The sequence below is a fragment of the Falco cherrug genome, chromosome 8 (assembly GCF_023634085.1).
Source record: "Falco cherrug isolate bFalChe1 chromosome 8, bFalChe1.pri, whole genome shotgun sequence".
NCBI classification, from domain to species: domain Eukaryota; kingdom Metazoa; phylum Chordata; class Aves; order Falconiformes; family Falconidae; genus Falco; species Falco cherrug.
The window spans coordinates 48,754,839-48,781,973 of record NC_073704.1 but is presented as its reverse complement, the minus strand read 5'-3'; the positions used below and the strand labels follow the sequence as shown (position 1 = coordinate 48,781,973).

At 40.5% G+C, this 27,135-nt stretch overlaps 1 protein-coding gene across 3 annotated transcripts; it reads right to left on the bottom strand.

Annotated features, from left to right (window-relative positions):
• Window positions 1–729: 729 nt before the first annotated feature.
• PANK3 (pantothenate kinase 3) lies at window positions 730–27,042 on the bottom strand. Of its 3 annotated transcripts, XM_055718401.1 has the most exons (8): window positions 26,327–27,042; window positions 16,630–16,982; window positions 14,945–15,198; window positions 14,137–14,313; window positions 11,716–11,839; window positions 8,573–8,698; window positions 7,118–7,169; window positions 730–6,538 (listed from the first exon to the last, which is right to left on the bottom strand). In XM_055718401.1, the coding sequence occupies exons 1-7, from the start codon at window positions 26,352–26,354 to the stop codon at window positions 7,119–7,121; spliced, it is 1,113 nt and encodes a 370-aa protein (XP_055574376.1). In that variant the 5' UTR covers window positions 26,355–27,042; the 3' UTR covers window positions 730–6,538; window position 7,118. The 3 variants fall into 3 exon arrangements, with proteins under 3 accessions (XP_055574376.1, XP_027666119.1, XP_055574377.1); XM_027810318.2 differs by lacking the exon at window positions 26,327–27,042 and having other exon boundaries at window positions 16,626–16,763; XM_055718402.1 differs by lacking the exon at window positions 26,327–27,042 and having other exon boundaries at window positions 14,137–14,308; window positions 16,626–16,763.
• Window positions 27,043–27,135: the final 93 nt, after the last annotated feature.

Sequence of the window (27,135 nt, the reverse complement as noted above, 5' to 3'; positions counted from 1 at the left end):
TTTCCCCTACATAAAAAGAACACTGCGGGGCAAAGCTCCTCTTTGCCAGACTTGACAGATGCAACACAGAATGGAGTTTTCAGGGTTTCATTTTTGACAGTTTAAAGCAAAGATCTGTAGGTTGGATGGCTAAAAAATTTGTACAGTGAACCCTGAAGAACAGCCTCTAACACAGCAAGCTTGTCACAAGAGGCACCACCAACATGCTGCTGCGGCACAGACCTCATTCCTGACGACCTCTTGCCCATTAGGCATCAGATCAATGTAATTTGGTTCTTCCAAAACGTAAGCAAAGATCAATTCCAACAGAGAAGTAATTGCAGTTTACATGTAACATGCAGTTTATACATGGAAGTATTTTATTCAACAGGAAAATACCACTCTGAGTCACCTGTGTGCATGAATCGGCATGTGTTCTGAAGTTAATCTGGAAGGCAAAAGCTTACAGTAGCTTCACTGCATGCTTTCTTCTTCAAGACTACAAAACTAACCCTCTTTAGGGTATCAAATGTTTTTAAAAACAGGACCTGAATCTAAGAACTGTGAAGCGTAGGCTTTTATTAAAGGAGAGGAAGAAAAGAGCATGAAAACCACACCCGTCATGTTATCCTAGTACGAAGTATTATGCAACAACCCACCCAGTATCAAGTATCACAGCAATTTATGATACTGCAGCAGAACACCACACCCAGAAATCCCTACCCCAAACCCAGAAATGTAGGCGAACAATGAACAATCTCAAATTATTTATTAGGAAAGACAAAGTACTGTTTCAACATTCATACAGAACAAATGGTAATAAAACCAGGAAAACAAACCGTAGAAAGTAGGCCCATCACAGAGGAGTTGGGTTATGACAAAGTAAATGAAATCCAAACTTCATGCAAACAAGCAGTAAAGAATTATTTACAGTTTTGATGGGATGAATGACATCATTGGCCATTTTTGGGCCCCAACCAAATTACTCCATGACATATTAAAGGGATCTAATCTGTACATTCAGTAACGAGAATCTATAAAAAGAAAAATAATTTAAACAATTTACAAGAGCTGTATTACAGATGGCATAAAGGTATCATTTACAAGAGCTGTAGTAACAGGTGACACAAAGGTATTAATCAGTAATTTATGAATAAAAATTTGTAGCACGTATTTTTACATCACATCTTCAGTGTCTGACAGTAAACAAGAAAGTGGAGACATAACATGAGTGCAATGCAATAGAATAAGGCAACTTAACCAAATGGCTCTTCGGAGAACTTCCATCCCACAAGGTTTACAATTTATAAATTTGCCCATCCATTTTGCTAAATAAGTAGAACAAATATTTGAAGACAGCAATTGGTGATTACAAGGCCTGCATATGATGAGACAGCAGATGGAAAATTAGATACTCATTTGTTAATGCCAAAACTCAGGAATGTAAAAAAGTGCAGATTATCGAAAGCCCTCTATATCCTATAACATCAACACACTAATTTTCATATTCTAGATGTCAATTTAATGTCTCAAAATACTAATTCACTAGTCTTATAATTCTTTTGTAATGCACCATCTGAACTATCATACCTCCTCCCAAAGCTTGTATTTACAATGTTCTTAAATTGATGCTAGAAGAATTGTGAAATGCTAGCATTTACAGGAAAGATTAGCAACTGACACACCATAGTCCAGTTTATTTTATAGGCAAGACTCACCCAATTTAGCTTTTAAAATTCTTTTAAATGGATATTTTTGCATTTTCAACAACTTCCCCAAATGTTTACAGTAATGGCTGATTTTCTTTAAGTTTTAGCAGAGGACAAATGCCAATTGTGTTTTAGTTGATACTATTTGTTTAAACAGCCACAATAACTAAACAAGATTAAGGATAACCCTGAAATCCAGAAAGGAAAAGTCATCCATATCATAATGCACAACAGGAATGTTATGGGCCTTACACAAAGCAGCACAGGAAGCCAAACCTGCCAACAACTTGCCACATGAACAAAGTCCACATACTCAAAAAACCAAAAGGGATGCTTGAAATAAGGCCATAAAATATTTGCAAATGTTAGATTTTAAGTCTGTGAAAAGGACCAGGCCATAAATATTGTATTTAGAATCTATTTTTAACAAACAATTTAGCATTAGCAGGAATATGCAAAGTGGCACTACTGTGTTCCCCAAGCAGAAGATCTTGAAGCCAAATCTTGCTCATTAGTTTAAAAGTCCCCCATTTAAGAGAATCGTCCACTGATGTAACTGAAGTGGGCAGGATGTGGCATTCAGTTATGCAAACCTAGACTGCTCAAGCATATTCCTTTAGCACATTAACAATTACACATATATTACAGCATCTTTTGAGATGTTTTCGGAAAGTTTGTTTTTAAGAATACTTAATATGGTTTACATGTGTGAAGTAAACAAAACGAATAGAACAGGCTTCTTTAAAGAATTTTATCACAGATGACAATACTGGTAACGTACTTTAGAATGTATCAGTAAAACTTAAAGAATGTAAGCAGTGAATTATCCCTCTATACTGTGATAAGGCTTTTTTTTTTTTTCTTTATCTCCCATGGTCACGTCTGAGGATTTAATTCACCCACTTTATCCACAATGACTGTTAAGTCTGCCTCTTCTCACTGTGCGTTAAAGGGAAATGGAAAAATCAGTACAAACAAAACATTAACTGTATACGTCAAGTGTGTTCCTAGCTCTGCACTGTGACCTACAGACCTTGGTCAAATACTTTTAATGTGACCCACAGATTTCTGTTCACTTTTCAACCTCAGGAAAGCTCTGCTCTGTATTACATTCTTTAAGACTACATAATCCAAAACAAGGGTGTAGAAAGCCCTGTCGCTAGGAAAACACCGATAAGGGAAAGAACTAGTCTTGTTAGGTGCGCAAATGGACTCAGGATAAAAAGCTGACCATAACTAGATCAACAGAATTGCACTGACCTTCATCTCTGTTCTGAACTAAACTGTTTCCTTAGGACTATAGCCATCTAGTATCCAAGACTGTGAATAGTGAAAGTAATGTTGAAAATAGATTGAATGCAAATTTAGGTATTAATGTAAGTTAATGACTGAATGCACAAGACACCATCTAGTCTTCAAGAAGCACAGATTTGCTCTAAATAAGACATTTCAATTAGTTTCAAATGTTAAAATCCCACTGTTACGCTGAAACATTTAGGAATGAGAAGTTATTGCAACTTATCTGGAAGTAGGTATTTCCTGAAGACCTATACTGGATAGAGACAAAGGCTTAGTATTACAACACTTCAAGGCAATATAATTACCTTACACGTATACTACCAACAACTCAAATGAGAGTAGGAATCTCACAGTACTACTGAAGGAGTATTTAATCCATTATAAGCCAGAACGGAACTTCTGTTCTTAATACACAGGCTGAGAGCAAGTGGGATAGCGTGGTCCTGTATTGTTTCCATGTCATAACTCAAATTATGGACAGAGGTGCTGGTAGAATCACAGGTGCTGGCTCGTAGAACAAACACTACAGAGGGGGAAAGATCTTCAAGAGGCAGGTCAGATAACTGAACACCCTTTGAAAATCCTGACAGAACTACAAGAAGACAAAGAAAGTGTATCAGTGCCGCTTCCTTCAGAACTGTTAAACTTACTGAGGGTTTACTAAAAAGAATGAAAAGGTGTTTCTACTTGAACATCTGCTGGCTTCAGTGAAGAATGCTGAAAACATGTTCATTCCAGCTTGCTAAATATTCAAAATGTATTGTAGAAGTTCCCTTCTCATTCAAATTGCAGTTATCCTAAGCAGGACTAGAAAGGTGGAAGCAGTTAATAGCCATACCAACTTGGAACAGCTTCATGTAAAAATGGGACTTCTTCAGCCAGAAATAACCTGTACTTACCTGACTAAGAACCTGTGTGATCTTTCAGGAGATACTTCTACAACAAAACTGTGCGTATTACTTAGAAAGAGACCAAGCTGGAGGGATAAGATCAAGAAATGCAAAAGCATTACACCTAGATAAGGGCTACAGGGATAGGAAGCCAGAAACCTGATGTTGTTTTCCTGGCGGCTCTAGCTACACTGGATTGAAGGGATCATCTCCATGGCCAATAAAATTACCTGCCATTTCTCTGGTAAGCAACACTGGTTAGGAAACCTCATGGATGAAGTCCCAGTACCAGCAAAACTGGCATATGAAAAAATTAAAAAGGCACTCACATGGCTGATTGAGCTGAAAACAATTACACATTCAAAATGAACTTTACATTTTACTTTAGAAGACCACAAAACAACTTGCCTCTAGGGAAGTGGTTCCACTTGAGAAGACAACAGTAGCCCTGAGAAAACCTCAGATTTTCCCTACTGTAGCATATTACATTGAATCAATTCACCCTAAAGCTGCTTCAACCAGTTAGCTTTGAGGAAAAAAAACGGCAAGGGTGAACATTAAAAGAGAAAATCAGGAAAAAGCAAGTTACTTAAGTGATCTGCATAAAGGAAACAAGCCTTTTCAACCTATTTAGATGAAAAGACTTTAAGGCTTATCTTGTAACTGCTTATGATGCCTAGGATGTCTATTTGTGGTAGAGTCAATCTTTATAGACTCTAGTTCTATGTTGAGAGAAAGTGAGATGAAACCCAAAAATGAGGCTTAAATACAGGACCCCTGGGATTTAAAGTAGGGTTTGACAACTTCTCTGGCTGCTCTTGTAATGAAGTAACAATTATGCTGATAAAACTAGCAAAAGGAAGCCAATTGTTTTAGAATCTCAAGGGAAGAGGTAGGGCACACGTTTTGATTCTCACAGTAGTTTCTATACAGCACAGCTGCTCAAGAATTACTCCATTAATTTCTTCTGTAACTCTGTACAATTTACTTAAAACACATCCTAGGTCATATCAACTTCAAATGGTTTAAGTGAACCATGGTCATAAGGCAATCATCTTCTACATGCGCTTCTGGTTAAATATACAAGTAACTTCTAACTACTGCTTCAAGAGCAGCTCTCTTTCCATATCACAAAAAGAGAAGCGAAGTAGCAATAAATACAGTCTAAAGGAACTGTTTCTAATCAAACTGTAGTACATTGTCTTGAAGTACCTCACTTTGCAAGAAAAATATGCAGTTGGTTTGCAAAATTTTCAGGAGGCTGTCAAACCATTCAGAAAGCTTTTATGAAGTTTTATAACCAAATAAAGGTTACTTTCCCTAGTACCTTAAAAGGAACAGTATACAGCATTTATAAAGACATTCTCTAAAAGCCATATTCACTTATTTTCTGAAGTGCTCTGATTTAGCATTAGATCAGTTGAACTGTGAGTGTTACTCTTGTTTGGTTCTTTATGTCTAAGATGAAACATCAAATCAAGCACAATGGAAACGTAGTATGAGTACCAGGAAAAGCAACAATAAATGGAACTGCATTTGCGATTGGCATTGGGCTTAATGAACTGGCTACTCTTAAGTTACTGTACTCTTAAAAGATCACAGAATATTAAAAAACACACATTAATATGGGGCTTTGAATTTTAAGAAAACAAAGAGAAGACTGAAAATAGCACATAGAGGTTTCTAACACACTGGGTGGATGTGTCTGTGAATACAACACAGCCATGCTGTGGAGTACTTGAGCAATCAGTTTTAAAAATGCCTTAAACCCGAGGATATGAATGTGTTCTAGTCTGGTTGTTCCTCATGCACTTATAGGAAATATTTAACATTAAAATGATATCATAAAATTGGGTAGCTCTTTAGTCCACAGTCATACAGCTAATGACTGTATAATATTTTTACAGGTTTAAGATCTCATGCCCTGGCTTCAGGACTAAACTTCCTACAATAATCACAACTGTAAATTTTTAAAGTATACAGAAAACCCCAAAGATCAGTTCCAGAGTATGGATGTTATCCCAAGGCCACAATTTGATGAATGGTTCCATATTGCAAGTACACTCAATATTGGTCCATTTAGTGCTGCAATACAAACTCTGATGCTGTCCTCAACTTTGAAAAACAAACTTCCAAACCCAAAAGCAAGCTAACAACCTTCCATTTTCAACACCTAATTAGGCTCTGATCAACTCTTAAAAAATTAAGGAGAAATCACATTTTCAAATTCGTATGATGGGGCAGAATTTTTCTAAACTTCCACAGAAATGAGCCAAAGCATCAGAATTATGAGGTCCCGTATTTAGTCTATTTGATAAGGATTTCTTCAGTTCTCTCAGACTTTATGGTACCTCTACAAATAAATTCTGACATCATAAGTCATTAAGAGACAAATACCTCCCCCCCACCCCCCCCAAAACAGAAGGCATTTTGGAAGTCATGTCCTCAAACAAAAAAACACCACCACAAATCAACCCCAAAATCCGCCTTCATTAATCACTAAGTTCTTTTCCAAATCCAAAGATGGAGGTGATCTTCCCAAAATACCAGCTGCATCTTCAAACACATGAAGAGGGCAGGTGAGTATCTTCACAAAACCTTCAAAACATCACCTGCTTTATCTGCTGCTTTGGCTGATCTTTTGTGTTTCAAATCTTCCCACTGAAAATTAAAGCATTAATATTATTTCCATTACACATAAAAATGAAACCATTATTCTCATTGTGGGAAGCAAATGCCTACAGTTTCTTCATCTTGTAGACAGTACCTTCCTGTTTTTGAAGTTGTTTTCTGTAAGTACACACGGGAAATTGTGCTTATAATATAGTATAACTAATGAACGTAATTTTTCATTCACTAGTTATATACAAAACTGATAGGCTTAAAACCAAAAAAAAAAAAAAAAAAAAAGGAGTAAACCTGCAACATTTTCATGCCAAGCACTTAAAGGTTCAGCATTCCTTCTTCTGGAAGCTTGTTTTCAGAGGTTGTATTGCATATTCCAAGTTCAATACTGGCCACATGTACCAAAGAACATAACCAGTATCTCAAGTGGTTCGCTTTCCAATGCCCAGAGTGAAAACCCCTCCCTTAAAATGGCAATATTCAGTAGCTAATCACTTCTTAAAAACAGTTACAGAAAATGTGCTATTTGCATCTCCTCGACCTAGATTTAGTTCCCATTGCCGTAAACAAGTGTCATTCAGGTGGAAAATAGTTCAGTACAGTGACATCTGGTACCTCAACTGAAATTTGGCAGACCAAGAAGAGCACCAACAGCTCCAAAGTATCCCTGTTCAAAACAAATAAAAAGAGTATTTCAGGTTCAAGTAGGGTATTGCATTCTGCACTAATCACATTTCAGTGACGACAAAGCATCTGGTGGAGCAATGCTACAGGAAGAACACCATACGCTTAATACATAATCTTTCACAGTAATTTTTTAACCTTCCTGAAACAAACATTTTATCCTTCTTATCCAGCTTAACTTTAGGACATTTCACCCCAAGCCTCCCCATACACTGCAGGACTTTTAAGACACATATCAGTGGCTCCTTAAAACACTGAAATCAGGTTTGGCTTGATTTGTTTTTCCTAGAAGAACTGCATATTTTGGTTGTCAAAGGATCTTCAATATCCATAGCAACGCTATTCCTAAGGTGTAAGTAAAAAATTTCTTACACTGACTTCCCCTCATATTTTCAAAGAATTATGTTCAAGTTTCAACACCATTTCCTGGACTGTATACTTACCTGCATACAAAGAACCACGCTCTCCTTTTGGATTATATTTCCCCTCTGGGGGAGATGTTCCCCCTCCCTATAACTATGAAATAGAGAAGCATTTGGACACTACACTTGACCAAATGCAAGATTTTAAAATTAATCCAAGAAAAATCACAAGGGAGGAGAACTAACAAGGAACCGTTCTGCTGTTACTGCAGAAACTAGCACCAAGACAGGCTACTGTCAGTCTCAGGATAAGCAAGCAAGGAAAAAAGTTGTGAGAATCAACTGAAAGGGAATAGATGTAACATTGTTATCCGTAGTACTTACAAACCAACAGAGAACAAAAATTGCCAGCTCACTGCCAAGAAGCTACAAGCTTCCCAGCTGCTGCAACCTGTAATTAATACAATTCCCCGTATTTTAACCAGAGCAGGTCAACTCTCTCGGCATAACATACTGATCTAGATCGCAGCAGCTGCCCGAAAGCAGGTTAATCTCAGATCATAAAATCACTACAACAACTTCAAGGTGTATCTGTGGTGGTATGAAAGCCGTCCTTGTTAAAAGCAGTCTCCACTTCCAGGATGTTGCTCAAACTCAGTTGAGAACAATTTAAGTATTTCAAAGGGCCATGCTTTAGATTTCTCTGTAATCTTTTGAAATACAATACTTACTATTGTTTCCACCCAAACCCAAGGAAAGACTGTTGAACCTTAGCACAGAGCTTAAGATTTTCTTGTCCCTCTCCAAATACCTATAATGTGAACTGAGATACCCCAAAGCAACCTAAGTATTTCCCTGGCAGAGAAACCTGGCACCAGAGAACCAATACAGTAAAACAAACCTCTCACTTTAATGTTTACTGAGTACTTGGTGTCTCACAGTATCACACATGCAAGAGTTACTCAATACCTGTGGTTCTGATTTGTGGTAAAACAATATATACAATAAATGAACCATAGCATACCTCATGTTCTAGGAACAAGGCCTTCAGCTGCCCTTTTGACCAATAATCCAGTGCATATGCAAGAAGCTTCATTGACAAAGTATTCACACGTAAGAAATTGCCAACAAACACAACTCTGTTTATTTTCTAAAAAGAAGAGAAAACCAGCAAAGGATTAAGTCTTTTTCACTGTTTAACACAGCTTTGAAAAATTAAGCTATGAAAGAAAAGACTGTCTTGAGCAAGAAAAAAAACAACAAACAACCCACAATTAAAACATAGTTCCAAAATTTAAAACGCAGCATGCTTGGGGAAAAGGAAAAACCGTGCAACCCTCAACAACTAAGGGACTTAATTTACAGAGAAGCAGCATTTGTGTTTCAAATTAAGTGAGCATTTTCAGCAATTAAGCCAAAGAAACAGCCCAGCTAAAAGTGAAATTAAATGAAAAATACTTATATTTGGTAGAGAAGACTCAATGCCTTCATAGCCCTGTACAATGCTGCTTGATCCATATGCAACAAGGCAGCACTGTAAAGAAGCCGAAGACAGTAAGACATAACAATGTTCTTTTCATCTTCAGACCTCAACACACCTCAGCGTAACATTAAACTAAGACTTAAATACTAGACGTGAGCTGTGAATTTTAATCGTCACGTTTAAAAAAGTGAGAACTGTGTAATTTTCCCTATTCACTGAAAAAAAACCAACATTAAGTAGAAGCAACAGTAAATACTGGTTTAATGATAATGAAAGCAAGAACCAAAGACAATTTAATTGTGTTAGTGCTTAAATAAATGCCTAATTATGTTAGATGAATATTCATATCAAGTTGTTAAAAAAGCTAGTATGACAATTCAACCTGTAGTCAAATGATTAACATGCAACTGTTTTTCACCATCTTGATTAGTCCACAGTGAAGACAAGTAAACACACTGTTAAGGCATCCAAACATAACTCTGCTCTATAGCAGAAAGCCAAAATAATTAATTCCATTTTATCTTTATACATCAGTTAGATATTAGTTTGTGTATGCCTATTAACCATTTCTTATGATTTGTAGTTCTGTGACATAGTTGGAATCAGACCAAAAAAACTTGGAATAAAGCTAACTTGCACAGTTTATGAGTCCCAATTTGTACTCACTTACTCCACCCTTAAATACAAATTGCATATATTTGGCTCAGACTATTAACATGTACTTTGCATTTCACCCTCAATTTAACTCTTTTGTCACCAAGCTTTGCCATAAAGCAATAGCCAAAATTAACTTTCTCCTCCAAGACAAACATGAGAGAAAGAGAAGGAAACTGAGGGAGAACTTGCAATATTGAATTCAGAAAAATATATTAATCTGGCTCCTAAGCAAAAGAAGGGTAACTGCAGCTCACAAGGCTGTTGGTATTTCTGAGACTATCACATTCATAGATTTTAAGCACAGCTCTAAGTAGTTACCCTTAGCCTTCTCCAAGAAAGCTGTTACTAAACCTCACCTTATCCAAAGTTTTTTGATAATGAATGAGGAAATCCCTGCTGCTTAAACACCCGTATCTTCTACACCTAAATTCAGTATTCTTCCATAGGTTCTTGACTGTCCATGCTAATCGTATCAAAACTGAACGCATACTGGTTCTGTTTAGCAGGGCTTTGAGAAACAGAGGATGACAGGAAACCACCTCTGTATCAACCAGTAAGATGACAGGTGTCAAAACAATCTGAAGTCTCAAGAGCTGGTAAAAATTAAAAATGCTTAACTACAAGCAAGGCTTTCTACAAGCTTTGATCAGAGAATAATTTCAGCTTGAAGAAACTGCTGGAGGCCATCAGGTGCTACATACTGCGCAAAGCACATCTTTCAGCAACTTAAATGTTGAAGTTGTTCAAGTCACACATTTTGAAACATCAGGGCTTAACCGCTCTCATTGTGAGCATCTTTTTCGCCTTATACCAATCAGAATTCTCTCTGTTACAAGTTACATCCATGGCTTCCCACCCTTCTGCTGTGCACAGCTGTACCAGGCACCGTCTTCCCTGTAACCCTCTCTAGGTAAGTGACAACCATTCCAGGCTACAGCTTCTTCCTCAGGATTAACTTGGATCCCTCAGTGTCTGCTCATACATTAGGTACTCCAGGGCAGCACCCTGCCTTGGTAACCTGTTAGACTTGTTCTAGTTTGCTAGTGCTTCTCTTTTGGTGATGGTGGTGGCTGGGAAAGAGGGGGAAAAGTGAAGCCTAAAGTATCACCTCCTCTGACCTGCTGCCCATGTTCTTGCTAGTGCATCTCAGCACAAGGCCAGCCATCTCGACGGCACATGTACACTGCTGGCTCACGTTCAGCTCAACTGCACGCACCCTCCTCTCTTCTACAATGCTGCTCCCTAGCCAGACTGTACCCCACCTTTTGCTTTTGCTGTCAGGATGCTATCCTGGAAGATCAACAAGGTATTCTGGACTCCTTATGCCGTTGGGACAGCCTTCCACAAGATCCTGCTTCCTAAATTCCCCCCAAATCAGAGTCCTGTTCTACTCAAGCCTATCTAAAGTCTCTATTCTGCTACTTGCCTTCACTTTCCTCGGAATCTCAAACTCTATTGTTTCAAGGCTGTCACTGAAATCCCTGACCAGTTCTTCACTCATGAACTGCAGGTCCAGCACCATGCTTGCTTGGTCAGCCTGCCTAGCACTTGTGTCAGAAAACTGTCCCCAGCACACTGAGCAGTATGAATTGCTTGTGCCTGCCACATTACCCTTCCAATGGAGGTCAGGATAGTTCCTCATGAGACCCAGGACTTACAAGTCCTCTTGTATCCCATGCTGCATGTGTTTGTGTAGAGACTTAAGTCAAGCCCACAGTCATCCTGTTCCTGCAAGGGGACTTCAAGTCCTTACATCTCAACATCCTGCACTCCCCTCTCCCTCACCTGCCTGCAGGCTTTAGATTCCATTCCCTAACAAAGCTAGTTTGAAGCCCTTCTCACTAGATTACCCTCCCCATTGGCAAAGATATCTTTGTCCCACTTTTCCCAAGGCAGTCAAAATATTCTGAACCAACTTCTTCATTTCATTTGGGAATGTACTAGAAGGTTTAAAATGATACATCATTTTAGCAGACGTTTAACTGGAAACCAAATAATAAACCTATAGCTAGATCAGAAGCTTTTACCTCATTTACTGCACACATCCGGGCAATAGATCCAATGTTATTGGTGATGGTGACCAATATGGCTCTTGCAAGATCTTCTTTGCTAACAGACTCTCTCTTCTCTTTGTAGATCATATTCCCAAAACTAGAACAAGAAAAACTTCCATTAAGTACAAAGTGATTCATATGCATTTGAAGTAATTTCAGAATGTAATTTTTATGCTGTAACAGAACTTAAGTCTCACATTTGTTCTTACGGAGCTCCCGTTTTAGATCTGTATTAAATACAGCAATTTGACTACTAACACTACAACGTGCCTATTTATTCCTTCACAGGAAGCAGTCAATCTTGTTACAATAATGACCCCCAATCAAATATTTTTCTTTAGACTGACTTCCATGAAAAACCATCTACAGCAAAAAGTAGTCTTATTCTTATGCAAGGCTACACTGCAAATCTAGTCACTGTAAATTAAATCGATGCATAAGTCTGACTGGTGAATCTTCCAACTTGTCGTGCTTCCTTCCTCAATCATCATATCTATCCAATCCTCAGTTCTCGAACCAGAAGTAAACCAGAGATGAGATGAATGGTTTTAGGATGGAACGCAATCCTCAGGCAGAAACAGCTGACAGCCTGCGGTGTAGGCCAGGGGTCCTCAAACTTTTTAACCAGGGGGCTGGCGCGCGGATGAAGTGGCAGGCAGTCATCTGCGGCTGCTCGGTTCCCCCCCCAACCCCCGGGGGGGTGGGGGGTGGCCAGGGGGGGTCTGTAAATACTGGGGAGTGGATTGAGGACCCTGGGGGGGCTGTATCCAGCCCGCAGACCATAGTTTGAGGACCCCTGGTGTAGGTTATATAAATGAAGAGTTCTACATGAGAAGGACATTTCCATTACTATACACAGTAGATAATTTATTACAAGTTACAGAAGAAGAAAAAGCAAAACAAGAATCCATAGCTATGCACGATATTTTACCACTAAGGACTCTGCCATATTTAAGTCAGTTCAGAGAGCCAGAATCCTGATTATTCTAAAACTCAAGTAGTCCTTAAAGATCCTAACAGTCTTAAAAAGTAAACGAGAATAAAAAGTACCTATATACAGAGCGAGTTAAGATGTATTGACCGAAAGTGTAAAGTTTGCACATATTAAAACCTCTCAGTATATGCTCTCTCAAGAGGCTTGAGCTCAGCTGGCCAGAAAGGGAGAAGAATTAAGTTACTGTGAATTAAGACCTCTTACTACTGAATAAGAATAAAGATTTAATGAACTCTTACGCACATATTAGTTTCACTCCCAGAGTTTATTCTTCTTACATTTCTTAAGGCTAAGAAGCTGTAATATCACCAATAATCTTCCCCAACGGAAATAAAAGTTGCAGCTATGACAAAACCCCTCTGTCACTGGCAGAAAATTACATTCATTCTCATGGCACAAACTGTTTGTGTTTGACAGCCTTCATAAGTGAGAAAAGTAGATAAAACATTATGCCAGGTGTGTGTACTGACAACTATGTACCAAAAAAAAGCAGTCTTTCCAAAAATATGAAGAGATACTACGTAAGAGCAATACAAATGTCATCTTCCATTCACCTTCCCTCTGGACAACAGTCCTACTAAAAAGATTCTAGGAAGTCAAAAAGTAATCTGCTTCGTCTTTTCTCTTGTCCTGGATCCGGCTGGGATAGGGTCAGTGTTCTTCCTAGTAGCTGGTACAGTGCTGCATTTTGGATTTAGGATGAGAACAATGTCGAAAACACACTGATGTTTTAGGTGTTGCTAAGCAGTGTTTAGACTAAGTCAAGAAGTTTTCATCTCCTCACCCCACCCCACCAGCAAGGAGGCTGTGGGGCACAAGAGGCCGGGAGGTGACACAGCTGGGACAGCTGACTCCAACTGACTCAAGGGACATCCCACACCATATGACATCACGCTCAGCGTATAAACGAGGGGGAAAGGCAGCCACTGCCTGGGAACTGGCTGGACATCAGTTGGCAGGTGGTAAGCAACCGTGTTGTGCATCACTTGTTTTGTATATTCTGATTTTTTTATTGTTATTATATTTCCCCCTTCCACTTCTGTCCTATTAAACAGGTCGGGGAATGAGCGAGCAGCTGTGTGGTGTTTAGTTGCTGCCAGGTTAAACCACAACACCTCTGCACTTTGTTCTTGCCACTCCTACGATGACCTCACATTCTCTCTGACCCATGAAAGCTGTACGCGACATAAAAAAGAAATCTTGTGTGTTATCTAGCAAGCAGGCACCTGCAGCTGCATGTGGCTTTGAATCTTAAGGATAACAGAGTACATACACTTTTAGGATAAGAACTCGACTACAATAGTTTGCAAAAAGCAGTTTTATCTGCATTAATAGTTCAAGTCTTGTTTTTGAAGCCTCCCAAACCAGCAAAAGAACCAACTAAAAGATCTCTTGCTTACCTGGATGCTACAGCCCATCCTGGCAAGCCAAATCTTTCATAGTCTCCTCCATAAATATCTCGAACCAGTTTGTCAGCATGTGTGCTGTCTCCTTTGGATGCCATTTCCAGAGCTTCTTCAAAACTTTCACAGCCCGTCAACAAACTGCATAAACCAAGAAAGGTCCCTCCACCTAGACTAAGAAGAAAGAAAACTAGTTGCTTTTTCATAGGATTTCCTCACATCAAAGATTCTTACATCTGATTAACAAAATAAAACAAATAAAGCCCTCCAGCTTAGCTACCAAGCTGTCTGCCTTCTTGCTCAAGTTTCACTACACAAACAGCTGTCAATCAATTTAACATTTATATAAGTCACTTACAGGAAGAGCTAACAAATAGTTACACACTCTCACAATATAAGCTGGAAAACTTAATCAGAAAGAAACTCCCTGAACACCCACATCATGTTACTGACTCTGATCCTTGATCATTTACTTCAAGTTGTGTGGACACGTTTATTCTTATGGAGCAAGAGAAATACAAGTTTGCTGGACACATTATCAAAACTTCAGATACAACCTATAAAACTCACTACAGAGCACTTCTAGCACTCCTTGGTTGATAAATAACATACTAGTTAAATCTCCTCATTAACAGAACTACAGGAATGGACTTCAATGAATGCAGTTGTAATAAAGTAAAATACTCTTCCATACCATAGAGTGAGGGAAGGGATAGGTGCGGGGAGTCAGGGAGAGGAACCCCTTTGGAAACAGAAGGCTCATTGTTCCATAGACTAACAACTCCAACATGGGTCTTTAAGTTACCTTGTTCCAGTTACTCTTTTATAGTTGTCTTTGGAATGGACTGATAAAATACTGACTCCTGAACCAATGTTAACAACCAGCAACGGGTATGGATCATCCAGGTTAAAAGGCATCTTTTGGCATCTCTCAGGATCTGAGGCATTTTCAAAATAATAGCACTCTGCCTGGCCATTGAAGCTGACAGAGTCTATATACAATAAGCCTTTGACAAGGCAGTCAAGCTCATCCAGTTTGTGCAGCTGGAGGTTTCCAATCTGTGTTCAAAAAGAAAGACAGTGTCAATGTGTTCTAACATTGCTTAAATATACTACAAATTTATGACTAAGCTTCTTCAAGTTAGGCAGTACGAGTAATCTCAGGTGACTAATTCAGGAACTTCAATCCCACTATAAAGCCAACAAAGAATTCAGGATTAAATTCTGAATACAACAATTAGCAAGTTACTCTGACTATAAATCTAGATCTCAGACTTGAATCAGGAATAGGCAGGTGATATAAATATCTGCTGTGGTAACTCCAAAGATAACTTCTGAGATACTCAGACATTAATCCATCAAAAATTAGCAACATTTTTCATCAATCTAAGTAAAAAAAAAAAAGGTCACCAAACACCCTAGAGGCCCCACTGAGCATCATCTCAGTGAAACTTACATATCTGCACATCTTTTCAAGGTTTGTGGGTTTCCTTCCCCACCTTAGAAGTCCAACAGTCATTTCTAAGATGTCAGCAGATAAAAGCCTAAGGTAAAAACCTCAATGGCATCATACTAACTCTCCTTGCAACTTTATTAATGCTCTAAAGGTCATAAGAAGAATACAGGTCAGAAATTCTACAGGACTTCAGGGTCTTTCTCAGTTTTGCACAAGACATTTAAGCTGCCATTCTCTCATATAGCAGAAATACAGTTTAACAGGTGCCGTGGATTGCAGGAAGGCTGTAATTTCACAGCATAGTTAATCCAATTTAACTCTGGGCTTTCACAAAAAAAGTGATCATGCTCTCTCCCTTACTGCAGCAGGGGGTTCCATTAGAGTCCAAACAGGCAGCTAACCCAAAAAAAAACACCCCTGAAGTCTATCTCTGAATCAGAGGAGCTCACATTTAGAAAGCAACCCACAGTTAGATTATGAAGTTGCACAATCAGACCAGACTGCACACTACTGACTGACATCGGCACAGATTACAGCACCACCAGTCCCCTCCTCTTCCCCCAGGACCCTTCAGCTTTTCTGGCCGTGGCACAACTGTGAAGCTTCACTGTTAAGCACATATCTCTAAACAATGCACTGGACTAAATTAATGAGGATAATCCTACCCACAAACATTGAAAACCTATCATTAAAGGCGGCTTAGGAAAGAAAATCCGAAGTGACTCAAGCACCTCACTGGTTTAAGCACATCTCCCATCACAGAAAACAGATCAGAAAATAGTTAACTTCCACAAAGGCGTCCTGCATTTCGCTGCATTAATGGAAGCTTTTAATTAGCTGTTAGCAATAGATCTTTGTGTTTATGATGATGTCAGAAAGTGTATTTTTACATTATCATACTTAAGATTGAAAACCCAATGAATAAATAATAATTTTTGAGCATGCCCCTGTTTTTCAAAATACTGCTTATTTTAACTCATCATCAGCAATGCTTTTAGCATTGGCTTCAGTACAAGGAAAGACAGGCTACCTACTGTGCGAAAGTCTTCTTCAAACTTGTAAGCGCCACCACCAGTGGCACAGAGCACCGTATGTAGTGTTGAGAAGTTTTTATTTCTTCCCATTTGGATAAAAGTAGGCAAATCATGAGTTGGGAACCGAATAAAGTGCAAGTTTCCTCTTCGAGCAAAAATTGTTAAGTCTTTCAGCTCAAGGTGGACATCTCGAATGCCAGTGGATCCATAGGCTACATTGGAAGTCAGGTATTTGCGGATGCTCTTCAAGCTTTCAACTTCCTCCTGCTCCTCCTCCGCAGTGATATCAATAGGTTCAAAGTATGCAAGTTTCACCAAAGTTCCCCCAATGTCCATGCCAAACCATGGAAAAGCTGTGAAGATACAAGAATTAATTGATTAGCTTTGTTAAAGTGCAAAAGCAACACATGTAACTTAGGACTAAACCAATGCTATACTTTTTAACAAGAAAGCCATTAACAAAAAGTCCTCACAGGAACAAAGAATTAGTGCTCATCTCCATGGCATGATCTTAAATACCCCTCTGGCCACAGGTAAAAATGCAAAAATGAGCAGCTCTATTTACATATTTAAATGCTGTCACATGTGCTCAGGAAGTCCATCTAAGAACTCCCCAAATCATACTGTATTTTTCATACCAACTAAAGATTCACCCACTTTTTTTTTTTTTGATAACAAAGGATTGAAGTAACCTTCACTCCTAAAATAATAGTTTTGACATAGTTTAGCACAAAGACTGCAATGCAAACTCATGAGAAAGCAGGTGACACATTACAGCTGACAGCAGCAGGACAGGTATTCCTCCTCAGTTATCTTTTGCTCACATAACTTGCTTCATTTGAGAGGGAAGCATTAATTTATTTGCATGTATTTTAAAAACTGACAGAGTGTTAAGATGCCCAAATTATGGAGCTGAAGAGAGCTCTTCATATAACCTCTGAAGTTACAAAGGGCTCATAAAAAGTACTATTAATAAGTACACATAAGGTAAAAAATATTACTGAATCTAGGTTCTGTTTTTCTTCCTTTGTACCTTGGAAAGGAAAGGATTTCTGTAATATAGAACAATACTAAACCGCAAGCATTTTGTCTTTGTCACTTTTGTAGGATGACTGCAATTCCTAACAGGGATTCTACGGTTTATGACATCTAGAACCATGACTTGGATATGCCTTTATCAATAAATCTTCCTAACTGTGTTGTGAAACAGAAACCCAGCAACCCTACGGCAAAGGCAACATCTTCATCAGAGTTTCACCACTCATCTCTCAGAATCAGTGTTTAAAACAATTTGTAAGTTTAAGAAAATCCTGAACAGCCAGCTGGGAAGCTCATATTTTTATGTCCTACCTGACAGTATAACTTGTTAGGTTGATTATTATTATTATTTTATCTATATTCTGTAGAGTTCCAATTTATTTCTTCAGATGCAATTCATATCCTATAGAAGCATGAAACTTAGGGACAAAACCGAGAACACGTTAACATGTTCATCATGAGTAGGATGCAGTTATGTTGGATTTACATTACCAGTGGGATCTAGCCTTGAGAAGAATGGCCTACCGAAACACTTCAATGTATTTAGCCAAGGTTGGCTATGTGCCAGTTCATTTATGACATGAGTATAGAAGCTAAAAACAAAACAACACAACACACACCCCCACCCCCCCAAAAAAATCAAACCACATCAGAAGAAACTTACAATGTTGCCTCAACTCCCAGGAAAAGATGTCCAGAGAATATTGTCAGATATTGACAAAAAACAATTGACTCAGTAACCTTACTCATTTTGAAAAAAAAAAAAAATAAAAATTAAATACAAGGATAAATTCTGGGAGTAGACTCTAGCCCCAAGCAGGAATAAAGATATTCTATAAACCTCCTGTCTGTTCAATAAAGCTGAGATCTAAGCATAAGACTAAGCATAAAGTCACACACTAACTGACTTCACAACTGCATACCTGACTTCTTTGCACTGTGACTCTGGACATCAGAAAATCTGTCATGTTACTGTTTGACCACAAATAACTGATGTTCTATTAAGCAAGCTCACAAGTTTCAGCCTCTTGTCATCAACAAAGTAACAAGACCAAAACCAAAGAAGGGTGGTTGATTCACCCAACAGGCCAGAAAGTGTCTGTGGGAGTCAGTCCAACCCATTAAGCACTTAACTAGGACACAGCAAGCCAAGAACTACCTAAAATACTTGGGATTTTTCCTGCTCAGTGGACCTACTGAATACCTAGGATCTCATTTTCCATAACAAGAAAGAGGGGGAAACCTCTGAAAGTTCAACTGATGACCTTAAGGAAGACTGGCGCAAGTAATGCCTGTTTGTCAGAAGATCCACTGCATCCCATGTTAAATGACCCAAAAGGCTTTCGCAAATATAGCATTAGCCACACCTCTTAAAATCTCAAGGTTTATATATCTCGTACACCAAGTAAAAACCAGCAGCAGTTGAACTGTTAAGGGAGTTTATTCCATAATCAAAATGAGAACATATTTTATGTTGAAAAATAGGATCATGCTGTAGAACATCAGTTTTCTGGATTAACTGAGTGATCTTAACAGCAATTCAAGGATTTTGAGACTGAGGAAATAGGTCACAGTTTTCACCTCTGTAACAAACCCCAAGAAATTTCATATTTTTCTATTGAAAATTTGTCAAGATTTGGCTGGTATGTACGTTGCTCGGATTTAGTTTACAAGGTGGAGCAGTACTGACAAGCAACCGGGCCCACGTACTGTTGACTTACTCCTCATACCAGCAACCCTGAAAAAGATATTACACAAGGATTCTTGTGTACATAAGCCACTCTTGATTGATTTATATACAGGTTAAACCAGGAAAATTAAAGCCATTTTGTTTTCCAAACACAGAAGGGGATACACATATGTATATATCTGGCAAGTGCATAATCAGTTGAACTGTAGCTATGATTTTGGGACTGCAAGGATACAAGATTTACCCATGCATAAGCTACCTCTAAACATTAGAAATACCCTGACAAGTTAGAACATAATTGTACATGGATGCAGCATGGAAACCTTGTGAACTCCCCTCGTATTGCTGCAGCCTTCAAACCTGTTTTGGGTGGATCTTGGCTCAGGATCCATCCTATCCTGGATGCAGGGGGAATGATGAAAACAGCAACCCACGTGAAAGCACCAGTTCCTCTTCCAATTACTGAAAAGTGATTTCATTTGCAGGGTTGAGATTTCAGGATGGAGAACTACTTAGAAAATGCACAATGCGCTCAAGTTTCCTACAAGGCTTCCCCTCCAGAGGGCAGCCAGGCTATTTGTGGCAATGGCTGAAAACACCACTTCTCCTTTAAGTCAAGCCATACATCCATGGAACCTGTGCATCACTTTACACCACACGAGCACTCTGCTTAAAGCAATGTTACTACCCTTTGAGGCATGTTCACAGCATTAGTTTTCAATCTTACATATGCAATCTGCAGCATATACCAGCACCTGTATAGTCTCTCAAATCCATGAAAAATTTAATTCTGAGGTACTCTTGTATTTGAAAGCTGGCTTGGAACAAGACAAAAATAGCATGGTACCTTGGGCTGAAAATATACAAAATAAATATATAAATGATTCTATAAAAATTATTTTTATAGTCTTATCTGTGGGTCCTGCTTCTTTGAGTGAGAGATTTAGGAGCAGAATGACGGCAGCACAATCTTTTGAAAAAAAAAAATCCCCAGACATTAGCTTGATCCTTACAGCAGTCATAGTTAAAGAAACATGCCTGGATAAGATCAATACCAACTGCACAACCTTCATTCCAAGCTTCTAGCTCTGCAGATACCAGGTTTGAGGACTTGTGCAACTATAAGCACCATTCTGCAGCTTCAATTCCTAAGGAATTGAATGCACCTGCACTAAAATGGGCCTTTTTCTGTTCTTTATGGGGATTTGGTCATTAGATGACTTTTATTGGCTGTTCCTCTTTGTAAGTGTTCTTATTCCTAGGAATACTCTACCAAGTGATGCACAGCTCAGGTGTATTCCTGGCTGAGAATTTAACTGCTGTTCACAGAAAAAAATCCAGTGCCCCATCTTTTCAAAGTTTAGCTCCTCTATGCAGAGGTCAGCTCCAATTTGAAAAAAAGAGAAGCAGGAACTGAGCTTTTTACTCAACGAGCCCAACTGCCTTGGATAGACCACATAAAACTGCTTCAAAAACATGCATTCTGCTTTTAGGAAGTCAAGCCAGGCCCTGTTTAAGAGTACATAAAACATGTATTTTCACTATCTCAGAAGAAACAAATATGCAAAGTAGAACACAAATGGGAAGTCAAATCCCGTACGGTTTAATGTGACACACTGCACCACACTGAACTGTCTCCAACCGGAGAAGAGCAGCATCACAACGTCCAACCTCCTGAACTCCCAATCCAGATTTTCTTGCACCTCCCAGCACTGCCAGGAGCCACCGTGGTCCCTATGTAGACACAGCAACCAGGAACATGCCACGAAGACAGCTTTGAGGAATCACCTGCTCGGAGCTAAAAAACTCCATGATGTTTTAAGAGGGTTCCATAGAAATTGCTTCCTGCAATGTAGAAAAGCATTTCCCGCATGGGAGGAGTGCTGTCACAAGATGCTGTGGTCAAGGAATGATATAGCAGTTCTGCCTAGTAAGAAAACCCACGCTGACGGCTGTTGGTTGCTTTTTTAAATTATTTAGAGCTACACAGGGAGGCCTTATTCTCTTGTGTTGGCACTGCTCAAGTTAGTGGCGTACTTAGTTTCTGACAGCAATCTTAAGGTTACTTGTATCTTATCATATAAGGTCTTTATATGCCAAAAGGAAATAATTACAGTAAAAAGTCTCTCCCGTGCCAATACAAGCACAAAGGTTGAAGTATTTTCCTTTTCTATGGGTTCTGCTGCAGCACAGCAGAGGACCTTCAAAGTTCTCCACCTGGACCACATACTAGTAATTTTACTGAAAAACAGATTACTGGTAACCTCTTTCCTATCAACATAATGACACATTTGAAACAAATACCTTTAAAATATCTCTTTCTCACCGTAAAATAAAATAACAGTCTGAATCAACCCTGCATTAAATTAACAAGAACTAACCTTTGAGGAAAAGTACCTAACTCCTAACTCAAGCAGGGAGCTTTGCACCATAAAATATCCCAATAAATTCACAGCTGTCAGTGAAGCAGACAATAGGCTGCCAGATTTTGTGTCATCCTTGGAAGAAAGCTTACGTATTATTAAGACATAAGAATGTCGCACTTTGAGTATAAACACATCTTGGGGAACAACAGCCAAAGTGTGCTGCAGTTTGTGATTCTATACTGGCTTAAAATACAAGGAAAATGATCATGAAATCACGTGAAAACTTAAGAAGTTCACTTCTGCCAGCACAGCAAAAATTCTTTATGAGTGTATGCAGTGTTATCTGTTCTGATGCACAAAACTTATCTAATTTAGCTTGGTACGTAGTCTTCGGTAAGAATAGGATCAAAGTTAGTTCTGTTATCTGATTACTGACAAACAAACAAGTTAACTATACAAAAGTTATACTGAACTATTACACTGCATTTGTAAACACAGCAACTTAAACTAAATGTATCTTGTGGTTTCTCCAAATGCATTTTCCTCTATGTACATGCATACATCGTTATGTTTCCATTATTTCCCTAAAGCATCTGCATACAGCAGAGTAAAAATTAATGGTAAACTAACACCTAAATCAGCTAGCAGTCTAAGGTAGCTAACATCTAATGGGTCAAATTAAGAGAAAACACACCAAAGGCTGCTGAACTGCTAAATCAAGTGGGATTAACCCGATAGCTAGGCAGCAATGTGCCTTTGCTGTACCTACGTTACAGATATGTGTCAACAAGCCTCTACAGAGCAAAACCGCACATCAAGTGCCCTTAGCCCTGGAGACACAGGCGAGTTCCTCTAACTAGTTTTGTAACAGGTTTTTGGTTAAAATATCTGGAGTTCAGCTCAACATAGATTTGGGCTGGACAGAATTAACACCTGAATTAAATGTCATCTGACACATCTGTCTCATTCTCTCACTTCCCTCATGGGAAAACTTCTCCATCCAAACTCACCACACTTTCCCACTCGGTCATCTCTAATCACACTACGTTTACCAGTGGGAGGACAGGTAGTAATTGGCAATTACTGTAACTGCTCTTCATTAGGTTTATCACATCTACAAGTGGATACCATCTAAAGCTAATACAAGACAAATATCACTGCTTTCATCTTCTCCCTCCTTGCTCATCCTGTTAATTTTGTTGACATTTCAGCAGCAATCTCTTTGGGGATAGCTGTTTTTGTTATAGGAAGATACAGCATGCAGAGGCATAACCTAACACTGACAGATGCAAACACAGTATAAACTCTGCCTGGCAGTATTAACCCATTATTAGAAATACATTTTTCCAAGTGCACTGGAATGAGAGCCTATAACATCTGCTATAGGCTAATAATCAGCTTTCAAGGACTAATAAGAAAATACTAGCATACATAAGACAAAGCAGCAAGTTCTATGAACAGAAAAATCAGTTTAAGAGAGTCCTCAGCAACCTAAATGGATTTTTCATCAGTTTACTACACAAATCTTGCATGGGATCACTGTGTCCACAATGACTACAAGTCTGTAGAGAGAAAATAAACTTAAGATTTTCATCTTTTCTTTATACTGGTACAGCATTTTGAAAATCTCTACTATGTACTTTCACGCATTAATGCGTCTCAATTCACCTCAAGGGAAATGCAGACATTTGTTCTCAAACTATTTTTAATAAACAATTTAAAGTGGCAAACTGTAACAAGTAACATATACTGCATACTAAATACTAGATTTCTTTGCCTTTCCTTCAGCGGTCCGTTACACTCCAGAGCCAAGATGAAGGACTCCACCTCCCCTGAAGAGCACAGCATGCTGGCACTTCCCTCCTCTTGGTGCCTTGCCTTCCCCACCAACACCAAGAGCTCTCTGAATGAGCAGCTCCTCTTTCGTTTAGAGGAAGACAGCCTGTTCCTCTCTCGCAGCAGCAGTTCTGTGAGACTCTGCTCTCACATTTATCATAATCTCCACACCCAAAATAACCTTTGCAAGTTTCTCTTGAAATTGCCAGCCATTCTTCCTACAGACATTTCCTCAGAAGAGCCACCACGCAACTACTCATTGGAAGGGTCCTCCAGAGGTCATCTAGTCATACTAGCAGGAAAATTGCCAACTCTAGATGAGGTCAACTACGGTTTTTTCCAGGTAAGACCTGAAGATCTCTCAAGTTTTTCAAGAATCCTCCAAGGATGGTGACTCCACAACCTCTTCAGCTTCTACTGCAACACTAACTACTTAGTAGAAGGTTTGCCTAATTCAAATTTGTTATCCTCATTTAAAATGCCTATCACGTCCCACCACCTGCACCAGAAATTTAAATAGCCCCTTACTAGCCTCTTTCAGAACAGTCCATCTCAGAAGCCATGTTCCGTAAGTTCAGCTGCATTTCTCAGGTTTTACAACAACAAAGTAGCAACAGCACTAGTCAGGTAAAGATTTTTGAAAGGGAGGCCTGCGCAAAGCATGTCTAGACAGTTTATCCACATTAGAAATTCTGAACTTGTTAAGTGTCTTACCCTTATTGTTACTGTCATTTCTCTTATGACGGATATGGCGCTTAGTGCAATTGTGCTTTCTGTCATGATGCTAAACATCACAGATAAAAAGTACCGGTAGGCTAAAGCAATCTTCTCAATTCCAGTTTGCAGGCTCTTACAACAGTGTAACAAACTCTTGTTAAACAATGATCAACCATTTTCCCCTTTCATCAAATCTGGCTCAAGCACAACAATAAAATACTCATTTTGCCTAAGAAACGTATACCCACTCTGCAATTGTACTGAAAAGTGTCTACGACTGCCTTATCTAAATAATTTTTAACTAGACTGTCTCAAAGTGGTACTTTAAGTCCAATTCAGCTTTCACGCTGAGCATAATAAGCCAAATCACAGCAGTACAGGGCATCAAAGCCCCTGAACATCAGTGGCCTTTTCCATCCTCAGTGCTTTTGTGGGTCTGCTCCTCTTCAAATATTCAGCTGCTCTCCCACTGCAGTGCGTGCGACTAACCAAGACAGACATCTGCACAATGGGTCTGAAGTTCATTGCCTAAGTGCTATTATTTTTAAAAAATCCACTAGCTTCAAAATAGGTTAAAAAGTCAAGATGAAATAAACAATGTAGTTTGACACTGTATTCTTCCCTTCCACTGCTTGTGCAGTTCCAATTGTTACCAACTGACTCCCATCATAAAACCAACATCAAAGTTCAGGTTCAAGAACTGGAGAAGTCCAACTACAAATTTAACATATTTAATCAGTTAAAACTTCTTGATAACACTTGGCATTATTATTAGAACATGAGGTTTAAACCCACGACTACAGAAAACAAGTCTTCGAGGCCCAGCAGAGACACTCCTGAAATTAGCAGGTTTCTTGCAGCAGAAGCAGCCATACTGTCACCATTTTAAGTTGCCAAACCACTAGAACATCTTACAACCAACTGCTGCTCCAGAGTCTTGGTATCATTCCTCTAATGCTATACCAGGGGGAAAAAAATGCTGTCTGAACTGTATTCTTCATAAACATGATTACAGTCAATTCAGCAATTTCCACACCGTGGCACTAATAAGAGGTGACAGCTATAGTGTGCTCCAAGATGCGTATTTAGGGTTTTCTTAGCACACAGCACAAGAAACAAAGTATCTCCACAGCCAAACTCAGTTCCATGTTTATAGCTATTTCAAGAGCTGCGCTAGTTCCTCCTGTGTTAAATACACCTTTGCTGATGATGATCTTGTTGGGCTGCTCAAACAATATATTAAAAACACACACTTCCAATATACTCTTAGTTGTATGCTCTTCATGAGACAGGCATGTCATATGACTAACAGCAGGCCTAGCTCTTTAGGACTAGCCATCTTTTCCACGCAGTAACCCACCCTGAAATAAGTCTTCAAGTATGATGACAAAAACCAGCCTAACTCAGCAGAGTAACCCCTGCATCCCTGCCAGCTCAGGTACACCCACGCAGCCCAACAGGTGTGCTGACTTGCACAGCTGGATCTGTTACACTGGGGAAACACCACTCGTATGGAACTGGCTGTATATGATCCAATTCTCTCTTCCCACAGAAAAGCAGTGGTAGCCTCAGACATCTGGTTCAGACCCAGGTGAATACAAACATTTGCGCTCTCCGAAACAAATATGGCAGTCCGCATAATAAAATAGTACGAAATATTATTACAACTGTGCTTACTAACAGGGAGAATTCAGCACATTTTAATGAAAGACATACACCCAAGTATTATGAACTACTGTCTCTAAAAAAAATTGGAAGTTAATTAGCCCTTAAAAAATAAAACTGTAGCAACTGCAGACGCCTGCGCAGGTGCTCAGCACACCACTTAAGTGCCATCTTCGTCAAAAACAGCACCCAGCCCCAAAACACGGGTTCCGTTACTCTCTGTTCAAAGAGAAGCCCTTCCAACGCCAACACCGAGGGTCGCCCGAGCCCCGACCCTCACTGAGGAGGGGCCGCCAAGGAGCGAGCAGAGCCCCGGCAGGCAGCGGCCGAACTCAGGGCTCAGACCCGCCCGCCGCCCCCCGGCCCCGCCGCCCCCCGGCCTTACACGGCTTCTTGGCATCCTTGATCTTCATGGTGCGGCGGCGGCCCGGTTCTCCAGCCGGCTGGGGCGGGCGGGGCGCGGCGCCGCGCTCGGGGTGCGTCTCCTGCCCCTCGCCTGATGGGGCGGGAAGCGGCGGCGGCTCCGCGGGGCTGGGCCTCGGTCTCCTGATCCGCGGCTGGTGGGCGCCCGCCTCCTCGGGAGCGGCGCTGGCAGCGCCCACCGCTATGCCCGCGGCCCGGGCAGGGGCTCGTCCAGCGGCGGCATCGGCTTTCGCGCCGGGGCGGGGGGACGGGGACGGGGGCGGCGGCCTTCACGCCTGGCCCGGCGCGGCGGCTGCGGCCCGCCGCGAGGTGCCGAGCATCAGCCCCGGGGCCGCCGCGTAGCGCCGCGGAGGGCAGCCCTTCCCGCCGCCTCGGGGCACGGCAGCAGCCGGGGAGAGCGGCCCGGGACGGCCCCCGGGGGCGGAGGCGCGGGAGGAGGCCCCGCTCGGGTGCGGCCGAGGGCGCAGGGGCTGCCCGCCGCCGCCGCCGCCGCCCCTCTCGGCAGGAGGGCGACCCCGGGCCCCCCGCGGAGGCCCCAGCCGAGACGGACACGCCGGCCGGGCGCTGGACCCCCTCCTGCACAAGATGGCGGCCGGCACCGGGGAGCCGCGGCCGCGCCACACAATGGGGCCGAGGCGGCGCAGCGGCTCCTGCGCGCCCGCTCCGCCGCTGCCGCAGCGCTGCCCCCCGCCCCGTCACGGGGCGGCGCGGAGCCCGCCGGGAGCCGCAGTCCCGCCCGGCCCGCACCGCCGCGCTCTGCCTACGGCTCCC

Bases quoted from the DNA above. Each gene is read 5' to 3' on its own strand.
- PANK3 (XM_055718401.1), bottom strand. From the start codon at position 26,354: ATGAAGATCAAGGATGCCAAGAAGCCGT. The intron at 11,840-14,136 runs GTAAGCAAGAGA...TTCTTGTTCTAG, and splicing joins GGATGGGCTGTAGCATCCAG to TTTTGGGAATATGATCTACA. The intron at 8,699-11,715 runs GTAAAAGCTTCT...TCTTCTTTTTAG, and splicing joins GGATGTGTGCAGTAAATGAG to AAAATAAACAGAGTTGTGTT.